The 21721-nt window shown below is 36.7% G+C and overlaps 1 protein-coding gene across 2 annotated transcripts; it reads right to left on the bottom strand.

Moving 5' to 3' along the window:
• Positions 1-3093: 3093 nt before the first annotated feature.
• On the bottom strand, positions 3094-11543 carry LOC131625733 (F-box/FBD/LRR-repeat protein At1g13570-like). 2 transcript variants are annotated; one of them, XM_058896573.1, is made up of 4 exons: positions 11279-11543; positions 3841-4582; positions 3578-3733; positions 3094-3498 (listed from the first exon to the last, which is right to left on the bottom strand). In XM_058896573.1, the coding sequence occupies exons 2-4, from the start codon at positions 4573-4575 to the stop codon at positions 3202-3204; spliced, it is 1188 nt and encodes a 395-aa protein (XP_058752556.1). In that variant the 5' UTR covers positions 4576-4582; positions 11279-11543; the 3' UTR covers positions 3094-3201. The 2 variants fall into 2 exon arrangements, with proteins under 2 accessions (XP_058752556.1, XP_058752555.1); XM_058896572.1 differs by lacking the exon at positions 11279-11543 and adding an exon at positions 4665-4986.
• Between the last annotated feature and the right edge of the window lie 10178 nt (positions 11544-21721).

The raw sequence follows: 21721 nt of genomic DNA, 5'->3' as shown, positions 1-21721 counted from the left end.
CTTCACCATAGAATTTTCAAAGATAAAAATTTCCTTCTAAGGTTTTAAAAATTACATTTTAATTTGCCTATTTTTTTTAAGAGAAAAAGGGTAATGCACTGACAGTGTAAAATATTTTTACACTTTCAACCAATTACCATCATGTATCCAATTAAACCATTTTTTTATTTAAAAAATTTAATGACACGGAAGCTTGATGATTTTTTATTGGATGACAGTGTAACACTATTTTACATCATTAGTGCACTACCTTTTAACTCTTTTTGTAATGAGTTTAATTGATAAGCACTGTCTGTGTAAAAAGTTTTACACCAGCACTGCATCATGACCATTCAATTTTATTATTTTTAAAAAATTAAAATAAAAGTCAAATATTACTAACTTTTCAACGGTTGTGATTAATTGCATTGTCGGTGCATTTCAATTAAATTCTTTTGTAATTCATTTATTAATGTAAAATTCATTCACGGGGTGTGGCAAATGGGTCATACTTAGTGGTGTTCAAAACCAAATATGCCCAATACAAAATCGCAAAATTGAACCGAATCAAATCGAAACTGCAAAAAATCGCATTTGATTCGGATGTGTTTGGGTCATTTTTAAACAAAAATGTCTAGCTCAGTTCGATTTGCGGTTTGTAATTTACAAACCAAAATAAACCGAACCAAACTGCGTCACGCTACAACCAACATTCACTTAACTCGCATCTAACCCAAACTCGAACTTATTGCCTTAGCCTTACAATTACTAATGATTTACTCTGCCTCACACTTAAGATTTCAATTTAAGTCTTCTCAAATATCGCTTAGCAGTATCACGCATTCTTCTCATCTTCTTTTTCAAGTACATATCACCTCTTCTTCTCTAGTTTCTCATATCTTACGTTCTTTCTTGTTCATCTTATTATTTTTATTCTATTGTTCTCTCTTCCGATTACGTTTTCAATGCTCATCTTATTCTATAATCTCTTCTCTCTTTTACTCTTTCTTTTTCATCTTCTCTAATCTTTCACTTCTTTTTTTCTATTTTATTATAATGTATTTTATATTATTTTATGCACTTATTTTATATTTTTTATTCCACTTTTATCTAATCTTATTTTTGCATATTAAATAAAAAGTTATTGTCCAAATATGATGAGTTTTGTTATTATTTGATAACGCATAAATGACTAAATACAAAGTTATGTTGTCGTCTATATGTGTATGTATGGCTCAATAATTTTTATAAAAAAAACGAACCAATCCAAACTGCATTTGTTTGGTTCGGTTTTATTTCTAAAAGCCAACCGAATCAAATCGAACCTCACACTTTATTCTCTTGCGATTCGGATATTTTTTACGTCAAAACCGCACCACGAACACCCCTAGTCATACTTGCCTCTTTATTCCCCTTTACATAATGCACCCTATAATCTTTCAAATGTACCGTGCAAAAATACTTTAATGCCTCTAAATTTCGAAGATGTATTTTCAGATGTATCAAATGTATATTGAAACATCAATTATTCTGAAAACGTATTTACGTAAAATTTTCAGAATGTTACGAAGTAGAAAAAAAACAGAATGGAAAAACAAAAACTTGACAAAATGAAAATACCATTGATATCATAAAATCAATAATACATAAGGAATTTTAACATAAATCAAACATTACACTTCAATATTCAGGTGGACATTGTAACATATTGATAATATCATAGACCGATCTCGAAACAGTAGCATCTAGCTCGATCAAAACTTTTGACTCTAAAAAAAAAAAAATCCACATAGCCCTTAAAAAGGTTCTCAACATAACCCATGTGTTTATAACTATAAGGCATGCTTCGGACTATTACATGTTTGAATATCACAAAAATGCTTAATAGTATGTTTGGATTGACTTTTGGAAGACTCATAATCAATTCTAGAGGTGTAGAATTGATTTTGGGTGATTTTGAGGTGTTTGTTTTATCAAAAGTAGAATTGATTCTGTCTCCAGAATTGATTCTACTAGAAGCTAGAATTTGTAGCTTCTATCTCCAGAATTGATTCTGGGTAATTTTTACACTGAAATTTATTGTTCAACTCATTTTTCTATAAATGTATCCAAACATAAATCAATTCTGATAAACTCAATTATGTTAAAATCAATTCTACCAAACTCAATTATGGTAGAATCAATTCTGTTCACCGTCAATCCAAACATATCCAAGTTTATAAATTAGGTTTTCCGGCATTCTTGAAAAGCAAGTTTCTCATTGACTATAAAATACTTGAATCATAATACAAAGACTTCACAATAAAAAATTTGAATTATAAGAAAAACAAAAACCCTTGGAAGATTTTGATACAAGAATACAGAAACTTTCATACTAACACATGAATAAATCAAAACAAGTTTTTTTTTTTTGGAAAAGCAAAAAAGTATTTATCACTAACTCATTCGGGAAGCACAAGTCATGCTGCAAAATGAGGATAACAAAAATTACCATGACAGTATCACACCACTCCTGAAGCCACCGAACCAGTGCCACGTTAAAAGTGAAACACAGTAAAAACTATAAAAAAAAAAACTCTAATATACATCAACAGCAACCCCTGCTGCAACTCTAATAGACATCAACAGCAACCCCTGCTGCAACCCCAATTGAGTAAAAAAACAATCAAGTGCAAAATCAACACCTTGAACCTACAACTCCCTGTATGATGCATTCATCAGCCACCCGATCTTGAAAGGCAAGGCGGCCGCATTATAACCAAACCACGTAGAATAAATCTAAATCCAACCAGAACACACTATAGCAATTGATAGGGTATTCAATCAAGTCAATATGCACTCATGCTCTAGGAACAATAAACAGATCTCTCACTAATATTTTCATGGAATTTAAGACATAATCACACTTGACACTAGTAATTCTAAAGTGCCTAATCTCTTGCAAAACTCACACCAAATTCATTCAATCCAATTTTTACACTACAGAGTTGATATTAAAAGATGCAACGATAAGTAAATCCAGCATTGAAATAAAATTATAACTAGATAAGAATATATAAGTTTGCAATGAAATATATAACTTGTGTAACTTCTAAACCATTCCTTAAGCCAACATATAATAAATCATATTCTGAAAAATAAAATCAATGTTGAAGTTACACAATAAAGCAAAGACATGTATTGAAAGCTAAAATCAAATGCATTTCACAATTGAATATCTATCTATTGATGAATGAATTCAACGTGTGCCCTTTGCGAGGCTCGTTCCATCCATAACAAGTCTTGTGAAATGCTTAATAGTATAGACGCATCTGGTTTCATACAAAATCTAAAATCAAAAGTAAGAGTTTTTAACGCTAGGGAAGTTGCAAGAATGAACCGTGCCAAACTCATTGCATGTTTAGTGCTGGTTCCAACTCTGATGTTCACCTTTTGAAGTTCACTAAGGCAACAACCACTGAACTCTAACTTTTCTGAAGGGGCCGGCACTTGTACCTTATAATCATTGGCTTCATAAGTCTACATTATAAGAAAAAGAGTCAAGATATGACGATAAAAAGACAAGATAACTTATTAGCTAAGATGCATAGGGTGTTACCACTATATGAAGTTCGACAAGGTTAGAAGCATTTTTTAGTACGCTAACAATGTATAAAAGTTCTTCTCTTTCATCCAAATTCACTTCATCTAAACGAAGATACTTTAAGCTCGTTATCAGCTGAGACAAAGGAAAGACATCGGTACACAGCAGCGTCTATGCAACAACAACAACAAAAAAACTATGAGAAATATTTGTAACATTTCAAGTAGAAATAAGACAACTTTAAAGGTAAAATATATGAATGGACCAAACTAACCGACCTTTCTAAGTAATACCAAAGTTAGCCTCTGAATTTTATTCAAACCAAATGCACATTTTTGTGGAAGTGAGAGTGTGAGATCAATTAGAGCAGAAGAAGAAGAAAGATCAATACATTCACAACCAGAACAGTACTCAATGTCGAGCTTTTCAAGTAATGGACACCCAGAAAGAAGAGTCTCAAGTGCACCCAACTCAAATGTCATAAATTCTAAGCAAAGGTGAAGCAAAGTCTTAAAGCCATAGAAACTAGAGGGAATTGACAAGTTACATGTGTCCAATTGTAAGTAAGTTAATCCCCGACAAGAGAAGAGATGAGATGGAACTTGAACAAGATCCCTCTCATCGCTCGTAAGCTTAATATGTTTAAGACCTTTCCTTGACAAAAACAGAATCCACTTATTAAGATATTCATATGTGATTTTATCCTTGGAGTCGGAAGCCCAGGGGACTTGAAGAATAAACTCAAGTATTGGGCCATTGTGGAGGAAAAGAATTTCAGTGATAATTCTAGAAAACTCAGAGGCAGGGTCATTAAGATTGTCAAACATACAGTAAAATTCATCATTAAACTTAAGTCGTGGGACGGAAGTCCACATATACCTCCACTTTGTAGACAAAATACTGGTCCTAATTAGGTCCTTGACGAACAAGTGTTGTAGGATGCAATCAATCACGTTACCAGGTAAGTCGCTAATTGGATCGCCATAATTGGCCTTCTTGTTGGGTTGAGACATAACTGACCTGCAAATTCAAGAAAAAGAGTGAATATAATAGTGGAATAAGGAACAAGAAAAGAGTAGATGAAAGAATTTCTCAAGCTTACAGTTGAGTTGAGACTAGAAATTCAGGGGATGATAATGGAGGAGTATAAAAATTTAGGGTTTAGAACATCTCACACATCCTATATTTATAGCCTTTAGTATTAGGGTTTCAGGATGAAACGTTGCTGTTTTCGTGGGAGGAATGGGCGAGCATTGTGAAAACGACGTCGCTTGAGTTTGCGAGCGTAGAAAGTGAGAGTGTAACCGGCGGAGATGAGACGAGAGGCCATGGCGCCGCCCATAACTCTGATTCCGCGGAGATGCTCTAAGCTCGCGAGAGTTTTAGAATATTCAACTATACACTTTTTTTTTTATCGCTTAATCTTCTTTTTCAATAATTTTATCATGAAGTTTAATACTTAAATAATCACTAAATAAAAAACCTATTCCAATACTACTACTACATTATAAGAATATTGTAAAACCTCAAATAATCAATGTATTTACTTAATATAAATCCACAACCCAAACCCTAAATTCAATATGGCGTCAGAAAATTTAATCCAAGTGATTAATTTGAATTTATGATAAAGTAAACATATATAAATAGGTCGATATTAGGTGCTTGGAAAAATCAAAGAAAATGGAGGCTGATGAAATGTTTTTACTCTAAAAAAGAGTGTCGGTATTATTTTAGAATGTAATGTGACTAAATTTTAGAGAGTTATACATGAAAAAATCACTAAACATGTAAAAATATTAGAATTTTTTTAATGTTATGGAACAAAAAGACACATATCTACTTTTATGTTTATGAAAGTCTCACTGAGAATTGGAAAATCTCATAAAACTCATTTGTATCTAATATATTATTAGATGCTTGTAAAAATCAAATAAAAATAGAAAATGATGAAATGTTCTTACTCTAAAAAAGAGTTTATGTTTAATTTATGAGGTTATGGAATAAAAAAATAGGTATAGATTTATAATTTGATCTTTTCGAGCAGAACAGACGGCCAACAACGATGAAGTTTGAAATCTGGAACGGTTGGAGGGGAGAAAAAAGGTGGTTGTACCTGCAAGGCTCTCTGATGCCAAAGTAAGTGTTCGGACAACAAGGTACAACAAAGTGAGAGATTTTTAGTAAGAAAAAGATTATCTTGCCCTCTAGGGTCATAGGGCCATTTATAAGGTTGTTCTATGCGGAAAGGACTCCACTTTTTGAGGACCCATGCGAAGCTTCAGGCCAGGAAACACGCGAGTTGGCTGTTGCCGAGCACGAGACTTCAGCGTGCTTGGTTATGTCTTGTGTTTTCCCAGAGCGGGCCAGGGAATGTTGTCGCGTGTGCAGACCAGCATGTCTTGGGCCAAAGAGTGGGTTGGCCCAATTGGAGTAATTGGACCGGTCCAGAACAGGAGCCCTCCAAGTCGTTGCTTCCGTCCGTGGGAGTGACGACTTTGAGGATGCTGGGCAGAGGAGTTCTGCCGGGGACGCGGGTCTGACGACTCTGAGGAAAATTTGCCCCAATACTACAGGGAGAGGGAAGGTCAGGCCGGGAGCTAGGAAGCGTGTCGCTTCAGAGTTGTCAGTTTGGGAGACGTGTCGCATTTAATGCGTGATGATGGCTAGTCTATTCGTAGGCCACTAGGGTTAATGATGACTATCCCATTCCCAGAGGTCGCGTGCGGCGCACGTGACGACTCTAGGCGTCTATAAATACTCGGGGCTGTCATTCTTCCCAAACTTTTCAAATTCTTTCTCTGCATTTTTTCCCTCCGTCGCCGACCGCATACTCCGCCGTGACCTTTCACCATCAACCTTCGTCTTCCTTCTCAGAATCTCACTCGTAAGTTTACTTTTTCCCTTCGTTTTCAGTTTCTTATGCTTTAATTGCTTAGAGATTGTACGAATGTGGTTAGGATAGGATTTTTTAGAACGATTTAGGAAGTGAGTTTGAAGGTTTGTTGGTGATAGATGGTGGAGACAGTTGGTTTCTCCGCCGCTGACGGTTACGGATCATTAGATCGTTGGCCCCGAATTTAGTTTATGCTTCCCTGATTGTTTTTAGAGGTTTCAAGCTATATCTAGTGCATTTTTAGGTTTTCTTTTGAGAATGTATCCCTTCGGTGCAGTATGCATGTTCAGTTTAACTTGATGTGAGTGACTCTCTGCTCGACGGGCGATTCCTCGGGAAGGGGCATGGTCAGGGATTTCTTTCGCCCCTGGATCATTTGCACGCCCTTTCACTTTGAACATTGGTGGAAGGGTGGATTTGATTGTACTGTCGAATTCATTATTCTCCCCTGTTTTTCAGGTGATTATGGTCGATCCAGGACGCCCTTCTACTTCGGGCTCGTCGTCAGCGACGCCCCCGGATTAGCGGGGGGTGCCCTTGGACTCTTGGGTGTTGCAGGAGGCGCTTGATATCGAAAGCTATTTTGTCGAGGACAGTTCAAATGTTTTTCTAGAGATCGGGGGTCATATGGATCCCGCGGGGCACGTGACTAAGAATGGGTAGTCCGTGCTTATCCCCGGAGAAGAGGACCGGGTGTGCGACGTGTATGCCCTCGATCTGATCCCAATGTATGAAGTGGTCTTTAGGAAGTTCAGGTTTTTCTGGACGCGGGACCACTTCACGTATGGCATCGACCAATATCTTACCAGGGTCGCAGATCTGGACGAGGATGCCCGGGCTGATTATGTTATTCTTCAGAAATTTGTGCAGGGCTTCCCTTCGATCGCGAAGCTGGACCGATCGGGGAGGCCTATAGTCAATGATGGTGGGGAGCCCATTACGGAGCCTTGCTTTATTAGTATAAAGGATCTGTTGGCGAGTGGGACAGATGAGGGCGCTGTAGCTTACCTTGGTATCTGCCCTTTCCGCTTTTGCTTTACGTGTCTAACCCTGTTTATTATGACGGGTTGATTCTTGTGTGTTTGTTTTGTTTTTCATACTCCATGGATCGGGCGCGCCACGACAGGATGCTCAAGCAGGCGAGTAAGGCCAAGGTGGTCCTCAAGAAGGGTGTTGGCCCTCGGCTAGTTGTGGTGCAGAAATCTCCGACAACTGGTTCGGGCACTTCCTCTTCCTCTCCGGTGGTTGTTGGATCCCCGCTATGGGCTACTGACCAAGGGGAATCGCTGAGGCCCGTTGTGGTTCATCCTTCCCCCCTTCGCCAGTAACTGGATCCGAACACTTTGGTCCGTCATAAGAGGCCGAGGGTTGAAGTCGTAGATTTGACGTAGGACGAGGCTGGTGGTTTCTTCACTCTGCCCTCATGCTTTCTTCAGCACCAGTTTTTTGAAGGTGGGCCTTCTTTGACCATCCCTCGAGCGGAGTCTCTTCACATTGAAGGCCTAGAACCGTCTGTTCGTCAGAGGTTCCTAGTGCAGGATGCGGCTGCTGTGGTTAGGGTCCTTGATCTGGATGCTCTGTATGCCCGCTCGGCGCCTTTATCTGCGGAGGCTGCGAGGAGGCTTGAGGAGGATGTCAAGAACACGGAAATTGCTCTGGAGGAGGTACAGGGAGAGCTGAAGGATCGAGGCCAGGAGCTGGCGGATGTGAAGGCTCGATTGGGCGCCAAGGAGGATGCTCTGGCCGATGTGCAGGTGTACTGGTGTAGCAACCTGCTTTAAAAATTAAAGAATTTAGAGTCGCCACCTATTCTGCCAGGGCGAATAGGAAACCCTACGAAGTTTTAGAGAATCTGGGTAAGTTATTATAATCAGGTCAAGGGAAGGTGTTAGGCACCCTTATGATCAAATGTCTTCAATATCCATATGATGATGATTTGGATCCTTAAAAGTTTGTAGTTGACTATTTTTCTAAAAAGTCAAAGGTTGACTTGCACAGTTGACTTTTTCTAGATGAACTGCAATTTTGTGATTTCCAAATGAATCAAGCTCTCCTTTTCAAATGAATGATATGGATGGAATATAATGTTGATTTGGATGCCCTTGAAACATATTTTGAGTCTTGGAACCATCTCCTGATTAAAAGTCAACCCTCTAGTGAAATTAGGTCAAAAACCCTAATTTGAGGCTTTTGATGAACTTGAAGGTGATTGATCTTGTATTGAAACATATTTGGGCTTTGATTTTGATTGGAGAGTCCTTTGAATCATAGAAGGATGTTGAATTTCCTTGTGGGTCTCAAAACCCTAACTTGCTTAGCTTCCCCTTGATCAGTCTCCTGTTTTGGGACACAAGCAACAAACAACAATGTTTGTATTTTTGGGTTAATAAATGATAAATGCATGATGATTATGATGACAATGATGATCCTAATGTTTAAGCTATGGTGGGATCTCAGTGGTAAAAAATTGGGGTGCAACAACACCCAATAAAACACTCATGAACACGTGTATCAAACAACAATCGACCTACATTTTCTTCCCCAATTCTTTGCTTTTTCTCGTTTCTTCCCCAATTTCTCATTTTCCATTTTCTTTTTCAGCCTTAATTTTCTTCCCCATTTCCTCATTTTCCCTTTTTAGCTTCTTATGTGTTGATTTCTTCTCATTTAGGGTTTTTTCGATCATCATTCCTTCATTCTCAATCTATCAATCTTCCTCTTTTAGTTGGATTCGAATCTAAAGCTCGATTCGAAGTTGGATGGTGGTGATGTCGATGGGCATGAAGTAATACAAGTTTACTATGTAAATGAAATTTTCAAACATTCTTAGTTTGTTGTTGTAACCCATTTGGTTAATGGTTTCTTGATTTAGTTATTTATATTTTTTGCCAGGAAGCACTCAATGAGATTATACATAAAAATGGTCGTGTTAACGTTGATGGTGAATTGGATATTATTAGTGATGGATACTTGGATATTGTTGAACTTGTTAATGTAGTTGTTGATGAAGATTCTGAGTTTGAATGAGGTGAATACAATGATGAAGGTGCATATGAAGATGGTGAATTTGATGGAGGTGAATACGATGATGAAGGTGCATATGAAGATGGTGAATTTGATGGAGGTGAATACGATGAATTTGATGGAGAAAAATACAATGATGAGACAGTTTTGGTGATGTGGATGGACACGAATCTTGAAATACAAATGCAAACAACGATGGAATCGATGGGTAAGGTTTGGAATGAAGTTCAAATAGTTTGAATGAATTAATATTTTCATATCAAATTCTTGTTGTTGATGATATTTTAAAGATGTACATGTTTAACTTGTAAAATGATGATGTTTTGAAGTTGCAATATAGAGGTTGCTTATTCATTTTACTGTTGGTATGCAAAGATGGACGGTTTTGTAGTCCGTAAAGGTCGAGTTATTAAAAATACGTATGGAGATGTTATTCAACAAACATATGTTTGTAACCTTGAAGAGTTTAGACAACACAAAGTAGAGCAACGCAAGCATGGTCTAAAGCATGAAACCTATTGTGGATGTAGCGCGGAATTTCGAGTGCATATTGACATAGTTTCACATAGTTGGTATAACATAATTTTTACCTTTGTGCGCAATCATGAAATGTTAAAGGAGAAGCATTGTAGGTTGTTGGCAGCTAATATGAAGCTTAGTAAGTCAGATAAGATACAAATTAAGAATTTTGGCAATGCTGGAATCAAAGTAACTCAAATGATTGGTGCATTTGCAAATGCTGTTGGGGGTATGATAAGGTAGGATTTTTGAAGAGGGACGTACATAATCAAATTTTAAGACAATGAAAAGAGATGTCTTATAGTACTAAAGTTGATGTTAGGCATCTTATAAATCTCGGTGTTAAAGAATCCATTGATGTTTGATGCACACACGGTGGCTGCGGATGGAACAATGCAAAACCTATTTTAGAGTGACGGTGAAATTCAAAAGAATTATTATCTATTTGGTGGAATGTTGAAGCAGTTTTTGGTTGCAATGAAATGTAAGACTGTTGGAACAAAAACGGTTTATACTTTATCCCTTAGGTTTTGATGATAACAAAGTATTTAAAGAAAAATTAGGTAGACTAATGTATGTTCAAATGTGTGGGTATAACGATCAATATACTGATTGAAAGTCAGTTCATAAAATGCACTGAACATTGAAAGAGAAGCTCTTAAGAGGCAGATTCTGAAGATCAGACTTTGAAGGATAAACTTATAATCAAGATAATCATAACCTAAAATCTTCAGACTCTGGACAAGCCAACCTCTAAAGAATCAGAGTCTGAAGGATCAAAAGCTAAAATTCGGATTTTGAAGGATCAAAACCAGAACCCAGTCAAAGCTTAAGAACCGAAGATTTTCTAACACGTCGCTATCAGACTCTGGGGTCAATTTGTCTTGTTTTGGTCATGTCATAACTCACTAGAAAGTTGTTGAAGCCTGAAGGTTTAGACCTGATAATTCCTTTTGTAGCAAAGAAATTTCAAATGAGTTTGCAACGTTATTAACCACTTGAGAAAGCTTTGCAACAAATTTGTTGATATCTCTCTTTAATGAATCTTTTATGCTTGAAGTTCTTTACAACAAATCTTTGATAGAAATCTATAAAAGAAGCTGAAGATTTTGAGAAACACACAACACTGTGCCTTGACAATAAAAATAGAAGTTTATTATGTAAAAACAAAGAGCACAAGTTAACTTAGAATTTCTTTCCAATTGTACATTCTTAGAAGAGTGAATATAATAGTGGAATAAGGAACAAGAGTAGATGAAAGAATTGCTCAAGCTTACAGTTGGGTTGAGACTAGAAATTCAGGGGATGATAATGGAGGAGTATAGAAATTTAGGGTTTAGAACATCTCACACATCCTATATTTATAGCCTTTAGTATTAGGGTTTCAGGATGAAACGACCGCGTTTTCTTCGGAGGGATGGGCGAGCATTGTGAAAACGACGTCGCTTGAGTCCGCGAGCGTAGAAAGTGAGAGTGTGACCGGCAGAGATGAGACGAGAGGCCATGGCACCGCCCATAACTCTGATTCCGCGGAGATGCTCTAAGCTCGCGAGAGTTTTAGAATATTCATCTATTTCTTTAAAAATAATCATGTATACACTTTTTTTATCGCTTAATCTTCTTTTTCAATAATTTTATCATGAAGTTTAATAATCACTAAATAAAAAATCTATTCCAATACTACTAGTACAATATAATAATATATTGTTCAACCTCAAATAATTAGCCTAAAAATAAGTCCTATATTTAATTATTATTAGAGGTAGCTTCTATGGTGAGGCATCAATTAAGTCCCTCACCATGTATCATTTAATTTAACCATTAGATTAAAACAAATCCACATGATCTCATTAAAAAATGCCACACTAGATTCATGTTCTTTCTCTATTTTAAATGGTACTCTCTCTACTATCTGTACAACAACAACCATGAATCTTTCAACATAAAAACCTTCAATAAAAAAAATCGTGCAGACAAATATTTGGTTTAATTGAACAAACATGATCCATTTAAAAGAAAACAAATTAATAGTCATAAAATAATGCTAACATTATGTTGAACCTTTGCTCATTTACACATTGAATTTGACAGTTAAATTGCAATTAAGATGAAAGCCCTAATTGCAATGTCAAACTTCAAAACTTTGCATCTTCATTCACTTCCTCTCACTTTGCATCTTCATTCTCTTCCTCTCATGGCTAGAATAAATGGATTTTTTACACTTTAAGCAGTTTGCTTGTTTGTGAAGAAATGAGAAAGTTATGGTTCCCATGGTGAGGTACAAAGCTTTAAGCATGCTTGCAAAGTTTTGATTTGATCATGGAGGCTTGCTTGCTGAATTCAAATTGCTTTTGGCTCAGTAGAAACAAGTTGGGAGCTCAATGCAAGAGTTGTTGGTGATTAAAGTCACTTTACAAGAATGGAAGTGTAACCTTTATGCTTGAAATGGAATGATTCAATGGTTAATGGATTAAGCACTTGGATCATAGCCCTAAAGAGTGTGTAATCTTATGATTATGGTGTTTTAAACAAGTTAGAGTGGATGTACTTTGAAGATTCCTTCAGATTTGAACCAAATTCAAACTTGTTCTTCATGTTCATCTCCATTTTTCAAGTGTTCATGGTGCCTTCTTCACAAAATCATATCTCATGGATGGATGCATGGATTTTCATGCTACTTATCTCTTTGGAAAGCCCTTGATACATACTTCAATTCACTTGTTGAAAGTTTCCTCAAACTCTTCTTGGATCATTGAGAAAAATGGCCATAAAGTTAAGAAAAAAATCCAAGTAAAACACTTGAAAATGTCTTAAAGTCTTTTGAAAATTATCTTTTTAATTCCATATCTCTCAAAATAATCATTTTTTGCAAAAAATTTCAATGTGATAAGTTGTTTATTTTTCCAAGATCTACAACTTCCATGTATGGATATATTTGAGTGTGTAAGCAAAATTTGGAGATCCATGAATTAGGTCAAAATACACTTAAAAATCCTAGTTTGACTTTTTGTTGACTTTTTTATTCTTGATGAATTCTTTGAATTTTATTTGATCAAATGTCTTCAATATCCATATGATGATGATTTGGATCCTTAAAAAATATTCCTCAAAGATTAAAACCTTCACCAATCCCTGATTCACCTTCAAAGCTTTAAACCATATACTCTTACCTCACACCCCAAGTTTCTCTTAACTTCACACCTTCAACAAATATCCACCAAGCCCAACGGATTCACGCTCAACCTTGAATAGTTTCAATCGAGTACTATCCAGAAGCACAATAGAAGGAGAAGCTGAGCTAAACATAAAGATTCATTGGACTTTCTTTCTCCGTAACTTTCGGATTGGTAACCTCTAACCTCAATTTAGTGTATCTCCTATTGGACTTGTAATGTTTATAACTTGAAAACTTGTTTTCCGTTGCCTGACTGTTTGAATTTTGAATTGAACTGTGCTTTGTTGTTGTTATCCGTATCGGATGAAATATTTTTTTTTTTGTATTTCGGCTTGAAACTGAAGAGAGAACTGAAATCGATATTAAGAGAACCGAGTTGAAATGTGAGACGAGAGATTTCTTTGTTGCTGCGGTTTTGTTTGTTGTTGTATCATAAGAGAGTTCGGTGTGAGAGAGAAGAGAGCGCAAAAACAAGTGAGGGAGAATCAGAGTGGCTGGAATGAGAGAAGGAGGCGATTCCTCCTTAGGGTTTTCATTAAACCAGGTAAGTCGCTAATTCTATCGCCATAATTGGCCTTCTTGTTGGGTTGAGACATAACTGACCTGCAAATTCAAGAAAAAGAGTGAATATAATACTAATAGTGAAATAAGTATTACAGTTGGGTTGAGACTAGAAATTCAGGGGATGATAATGGAGGAGTATAGAAATTTAGGGTTTAGAACATCTCACACATCCTATATTTATAGCCTTTAGTATTAGGGTTTCAGGATGAAACGAAGGCGTTTTCGTGGGAGGGATGGGCGAGCATTGTGAAAACAACGTCGCTTGAGTTTGCGAGCGTAGAAAGTGAGAGTGTAACCGGCGGAGATGAGACGAGAGGCCATGGCGCCGCCCATAACTCTGATTCTGCGGAGATGATCTAAGAATATTCAACTATTTAAAAATAATCATCTATACACTTTTTTTTTTTCGCTTAATCTTCTTTTTCAATAATTTTATAATGAAGTTTAATACTTAAATAATCACTAAATAAAAAACCTATTCCAATACTACTACTACATTATAAGAATATTGTAAAATCTCAAATAATCAAAGGTTCTTGAAGACAACTCTAACCCTAAATTTAATATGGCATCATATTAGAAAATTTAATTCAATTGAGAGATTAATTTGAATTTATGATAAAATAAATATATATAAATAGGTCGATATTAGGTGCTTGGAAAAATCAAAGAAAATGGAGGCTGATGAAATGTTTTTACTCTAAACTAGTAAAGGATTCGTGCGTTCACACGGGTAGCATAAAATTGATATAAATATTATATAATTATTGTTAAAAAATATATATTAATTTATACGAATTAACAGGAAAAAAAATCTATATTGATTAATTTGGTATTGTCATACCCCAAAATTTGCCCATACATTTTCTCCTGCACAAAATCAAATCAAAACACAAAGCTCCAAAATACACTCTCCTATACAAGGCCCTGAATTAGGGTTTAGGTCATTCAAAAGAAAATCATTGAATCAATGGCTCAAGGTGGAATCCATAGGGTCACAAACATCCCAAAGTATCCCCATGTAAAGTTTCAAGTCAAACAGAGCAAATTTGGTCCCTCAAATCCTGATTAGGTCAACAGTCATTTCAAGTCAAAATACAGTCAAAGTTCAAAAATCATCATTTGATCAAGGGTTGATCATGATGATGCAAGGAAAGATCAGAAAAGTCAAAAGTCAAAAGTTACTATTTTGAGCATGAACTGAAAAAGTCAACCAAACTTTGAAAAATTCACCAAATATTCATACTTCATCAGAAAAATTCCCACCAAAGCTCATTTCGAAGGGAATTCATTCCTCTATCCAATGGTCCAAGAAACAGAGCTCATAGGTCAATGGTTTAAGAGATATGGCTTCATACATTATAGGTCCTTTTCAAAAGACAACAAAAAGACATTTTTTTAAAAAGGTCATAAAAGGAGAATGGAAAATGATTTTGATACGAGACCAAAGACATTGGTTAGAGGATTCTCTAAGGTTTCCAAAATGTCTTAGAACACTTCCATACCTCAAAAATTGAGAGAGATAGGCTTTGTCAAAGTCGGACCATTTTGGAGGGAAAAGTGTGAAGAAAAAAGATTCAAATTGAATTTTTTTTTTTTTGCAAAGAGGCCCAATGTTTCTTGACCCAAACTTCATGTTTATGATACCCAAGGCCCTAAACTCATTTGCCACGATTTATTGATTAATATTGGATTTTTTATTGAATTTAATTCATGAAAAATATAATATAAATCATATAATTGAAGGAAATACAAGAAAATTTGATTTGGTGTTGATTTTAATTAGAATCAATTATCAAAATATGTCTTAATTATTGCCAAATTCGTGCAAGGGCAAATTGGTTGGAAAATATGGAATTTGGATCAATTTTAGAAACATATTTCAATCATATTTCCTAAAATTTTCAATCAAAGATTCACTTGGATTTTCTTCAAATTTGTTGCCCTAAATCATTCACATATAAGTACATAACTCATCAAAACCCTAGGGGGACGAATTTGCAGCCTCAAGAGAACCAAACTCGAGCACCAAAAACTCAAGAAAAATCCAATTCGATTTATTGTTTGCAGAAGGATTCAAAGAGTTTTAAGGATCCCTACACGTTCCAGGAGCACCAGTGGACGATTCTCGATCAATTGCCAAGGCTGAAACACTTAGAATCACGCACAATTCATCACGGTTTGCTCATTCTTTCATACTCTCGTTTTCCATGATTCATGCATGATAAATGATTTTCGTTTGCATATTTGTGTCCTGTGTGATGTTGCGATGAATCCTGGATGTTTAATCGAATTTTTATGCTGATATGAGGGAATCACCATGTTAGGGTTCATACCTCTCGAATTGGGGTTTTCTTACACAGGTAAAATTAGGCTTAGCCAATACCATGACCATGTTCGTGATGATCAGACGAGTTCAATGGTCATGGTGCGCCAAATTTTTATGTTGGGCTAGTCCTATTCGCTATTTTTTTTTAGTTTTCGTGCAAGGCTTTTTACAGCGCATCGAGCCAAAAAGCGCTGTAAAAAACGTTTTGCAGGTTGGCCTTGTGAAGAAGACGACTGCGTGGCGCAGTCTGATTGGCCAGATTCAAATGGCCTCGCGCGCGAAAGATTTTGGGCCCCCAGGATGATTTTGCGCTTTAAGACACACGAGCGTACCATGCGCCCTCACCATCTCAATCGTCCACCTCATCAAGCTGCAGATCTAATGCGCCAGATCCTGCCGGTCCACTATGTTCTCACGCGCGCGTCCACACTGGAATAAAAGCTAAGTATTTTGCAATTTTTTTTATTATTTTTAATTATACAGCCTTTGTTTTTTATTTATATATACACTTTGTTTTTTTAATGAAATTCATTTTTAATATATAAAAGCTATATAAAAATTATATAAAAAATTTTATAAAAATATTTTACATGTTTATTTTATTATTTAATATACTATTTTAAATTAATTCATATATACTTGTTTTCCTTTTATATTTATTTAAAAACCTTATCTATTTATTTTTAGATCTTTAAAAAATCCTAATTATTTTATTTAAATCCCAAAAATTTCATAAAAATTGTTTTACTCTCGATTTAATTTTCTGAACCTGATTTAATTAATTAGGTCGCGAGACCAATAATTAATTAAATCGATTTATCATTATACTCTATTTGAATCTTAACCAGGATTGATAATACACTGAAAAATATTTGGTTCTGTTCTATGCCTTTCAGGGTTAGCAACATGATTAATCCCGATCACGCACCTTCAGAAAACCCGAAGTTAAGTAATTTAATTCTAATTTAATTTAAATTATATCTAGATTATTTTGATATTAGGGTTTGTTTTGCTTTCATCCCTTCTGCCTTGCCTTTTTCAGGATCAACCCTAAAGGCACCTTAGCAACCATATCAAATCAAATTCAAAAGCTAAGTATTATCTCGTATCTAATTCAAATAATCGTTCTTTTTTATTTTATTTTATTCTGTTTCCTTAATAAATTAGAGATAAAATTAAATATCAATGAACTGCCTATACACTCACGCCTTATTTGTTTCTTTGCTCATTCCTAATGGTCAGAGTCGATGCTTCTGGCAAACCCTTGCCCTCAACCCTGTCATGCAAATGCCAAGCTAAGTACCTTCTCCCTATTCTATTTTTAATTTATTATCCTATTTTCTTTTGTAGTTAATGAGGTTTGCCTACGAATTTGATAATGCACTCACTATATGTTTTCTGTCTTGTCTCTTTCCTTTTCAGGGTTTGTCAATTGCCAAAGCTACGTTGTTGGTAACCCTAAATCTCATTTTATTTATGCTTTTTATTATTATTACTTGTGTCAAACCCTGATAAGGGATCCGCTGGTTACAATTTCCCACCCCCTTTATTGCTTTATATTATTGTGTGGTTAGTAATTTAGGGAGTGCAAGATTGTAATTAACCTAGAATCACTAATTTACAAGATAATATAATTGAATATAATCACGTGATTGGTGCACACACGCACGCTTTTGGGTAACCTCTCTGTTGCCTTGTTGCCTGTTGCCTTGTTGCCTGTTGCCTTGTGTTTTTTTTGCAGAATAAGCCAAGTCCCTCGAATACGAGGATACCTCAGCCATGTTGCCTCGATAAAAAGGTCACGACCCTAAATGATGCTGCCTTCGATACACAAATGACCTCGACCCTCGGAAGTTGCCTACGGAAAAAGGCTGAGGTATCTTCTGGTTGCCTAACGAAAATGGCTTATTCTGATCCTTGCCTTAGATTACCTGCCCTTCTATGGCATGGGACAGTCTTATGGCAAAGGATGCTTCGACGACCCTTCTACCTCCAAACGAAAGGCTTCCTGCCCTCTTATGGCAAGGATAGACCCTTTCATTCTGAAAGGCTAAAAAGAGACCTATTATCTGAGTTTAAGGTAATTGCCCCTAATTGCCTTGCAATGCTCATCTTTAATATTCTTTCTCACAATTCTTCGAAAACTGGCTACGCTCATTTACGAGCTAAAGTCCACTTTTTTCTTTCATCTACTTTTTCTAAAGACAAACGAGCAAGCAAAGCAATTAAGAGCCCATGGAAAACCATGGATGCAAAGGGTGCCTTACACCTTCCCTTTGCATAAATTACCCCCCGAACTTAGATTTTCTTTAAAGGTTTTTTTCTGTTTCTTTTTGCCTTTCCGAATATTGTTTGGATAAAATAAAAGTCGGTGGCGACTCTTGCTTACCGCGACATTCCGATTAATAAAAAGTCAGTTCACCGTATTACAGAACTGGCGACTCTGCTGGGGATTTTTCGATTAAGAGGGGTTACCTTAAAAGTTTAGGATTCACTTAAATGTTTTCTATTGTTTGTTTTGCTTGCTTTACTTTTGCAGGGCTGTTTTGGGTATTCTGTTGTGTGAAAGATCCTAACCCGGATCTGAGTACCTTAGGTATGTGGCATGAGATCAGGGAGACTGTACGACATGTATCGTTATGGTTGAGCTGGTGGCCACCGTTAGTGTGACACTTTGGTTTGTCCTGATGGCCCTTGAATTTGATCGAGGAGACATTTGGCTACCGCGTGGTGTCATAAGCACTAATTCGCCCTTAGAACCTTAGTTGAACTTGACTTTGGCCTATAGGAAGTAGCGAGATAGCTGGCTTTGGGGTTCCTGACTGAAGCCGGTTGATACTCGATGCTACACTCATTGAGATTGGACTCTAGGGATGCTTTTGGCTGGCCGATCGAGTGTCATGTTGAGACAATGCCCACGAGAAAGATCAGGGATATGAGCACCATAGAACCTGGTTACTTTTTAGGACAGGATGAACCAACTAAACGAAAGGAAGAAGGGTACATACCTCTGGACCACGTGCAAGCCTAACCATAAGGCAAAACTGTGTGACTTGTGTGACTTGCGTGACTTGTTGGTGTTTGCTACTAACCTTCGTTTCCTTGCAGGTTTTGTTAAAAGGACTTGTTTGTCCTTACTACCCCACACTATGCCTAATGAACCGCATTCACATAACATCCATGACATCATGACATCATAAGCATAACATGATTTAACTAACCCTTTCAAGGATCTTAGGAATTTAGGGCGCACAATTTCAGGTGCTCTTATCAAAGACTGATCTCCCATCAAGGGGCAAGAGGATTTATTTCCCTCTGGCCACGTACCTTCCAATTCAAAGACACAGTACCAATCAAGGGGCAAGAGGATTTATTTTCCTCTAGCCATGCATGTTCAAATTCAGAAGTATCCCGAATCAGAGGCGATGACCCACTCGATATGGTGAGCTTGATTCTTAAAGAAGGACGCTTAAAAATGAAAGCCAAGGTTCTTCAGACGAAGCTGTGACTGATTAAATTCCTAAAGTTGCTAACTAAATTCCTTAAAGATCCTTGAAAACATTTCATTTGCATTCATAACATTGCATAACAGGTTTCCTATGATGGGTTTCTCATCCTTCCTCGCTGTTTATTTCAGCATCATGAATCTCGAACAATCAGTTAAGGATCTTCAAGCTCAAAACACCGAGTTCCAAGCCTTGATTCTGAATTTGTCCAAAGGGCAAGAAGAGCTGAAAGCCATGTTGACTAGAAAGAAGAAGAAAAAGGGTAAGAAGACTCGAGTAAAAAAGCTTAGACCAATCTTGCAACTCAGGGATGCTGAACCCTCTGAAGATAGTGATGAGGATGAGCAAGATGATGATGTTAGTATCAAAACCGATGCAAAAAGTAACCCTGATTCTGCCAAACCCTCTGAAGAAGAAGAGGACTATCACCATGAGGATGAACATCCTGATGACAAATACAAGATGTTAGAAGAGCGTCTGAGAAGTGTGGAAATTCAGAAGGTACCTGGGCTGGATTTTGAAGAGCTTGGACTTGTGCCTGGGGTCGTTATTCCTCCAAAATTCAAAACTCCCGCCTTTGCTAAGTATGATGGAGTCTCTTGTCCTAAACTACACTTGAGGTCTTATGTAAGGAAGATTCAGCCTCACACTGCTGATAAGAGGCTCTGGATCCATTTCTTTCAGGAAAGCTTATCTGGAACTCAACTCGAATGGTACTATCAACTAGAAAGTACCAACATCCATACCTGGGAGGATTTAGTTGTTGCCTTCTATAAGCAATACCAATATAATTCCGATCTCGCACCAACTCGCATGCAACTACAAAGCATGTCTATGGGACCTAAGGAAAGTTTCAAGGAGTATGCGCAGAAATGGAGAGATCTAGCTGGAAGAGTCAAACCTTCCTTGGCCGACAGAGAGATGGTAGATATGTTCATGAATACACTGACTGGCCCCTTCTATAGTCATTTGCTGGGAAATTCGTCATCTAGATTCACTGACCTCATACTGACTGGGGAACGTGTTGAAAGCGGTATTCGAAGCGGTAAAATTCAAGTGGCTACGTATGCTAATACCTCAAAGAAAGCGCACAATGAGAGGAATGAATCTAATACTGTGGGGACGGTCCTAGCCTCCAATCAAGTGCCGACACAACAAAGGGGCAACCAACGTAAACAAGGTGCATCTAAAAGGCAATTCACAAAGATCAACATAACTTTGGCCGAAGCGTTACAACAGTTGCTTAAAACAGGGTTGATTACTTTAAAGGATCCTCCTCTGAAGCCCAACACCTTATCTCATCAATATAATCCTAATGCAAGATGCGCTTATCACTCTGATAGTATTGGGCATGACACAGAGAATTGTTGGCCGTTGAAGAACAAGATCCAAGATATGATCGACGCTGGCGAAATTGAGTTCGACACCCCTGCAACTCCTAATGTGATCACTGCTCCCATGCCTAATCACAACAAGATTGCTAATGCTATGGATGGCTAGAAGGATGAACTTTTTAGATCATTAGATTTACTTTCATTTGCAATTTCTATTCTGTTTGTTTAAACATTCGAATTATGATAGACATTATCTGTTTTAATAATTATCATCAGTGCATTGCATATGATTGTCTTGAGTACGTTATTTCGTTATCGCTCATTTTAAATTGCGTATTTACTTTGCATATGTTTTATGTTTATTCAACTCTTGCTAAGCTGTAAGCCTTTTGAGGGAGGATGACGAAGACGATACCGCAACCTCATATAGTATGCTTTTGAACAGACTATGCTGACGATGTACAGGCATTGTTTCAATTCCTAAACAGTGGAGATATAAGGATGTTAATCCCTCGTCAACCCCCTTGAGCCTAAGAAGTAGAAGTTTCTTTCTTGTATTAATTAAAACCCTTGATCATAACCTGGGGCAGGGTAGTTCTCAGTTAATTTGGTTGTGCAGTCTATTTTAAGAGAATCATTCAGTACACCTTTCAACAAAAGTTTCAATCACAAGCGTTCATCCGCACAACACATCAAAGAAGTGTTGGAGATGTCAATCAAAAGACAATGACGGTTCATCAATCATTAAGCAACGCAGTCAATATCTTTCAAAAGGAAAAAAATGAAAAAAACATATATACAAAGAAAAGCCT

This window comes from Vicia villosa, unplaced genomic scaffold (genome assembly GCF_029867415.1).
Source record: "Vicia villosa cultivar HV-30 ecotype Madison, WI unplaced genomic scaffold, Vvil1.0 ctg.000236F_1_1_1, whole genome shotgun sequence".
Lineage (NCBI taxonomy): Eukaryota > Viridiplantae > Streptophyta > Magnoliopsida > Fabales > Fabaceae > Vicia > Vicia villosa.
The sequence above is the reverse complement of the archived record's forward strand: the minus strand, read 5'-3'. Positions and strand labels throughout refer to the sequence as shown.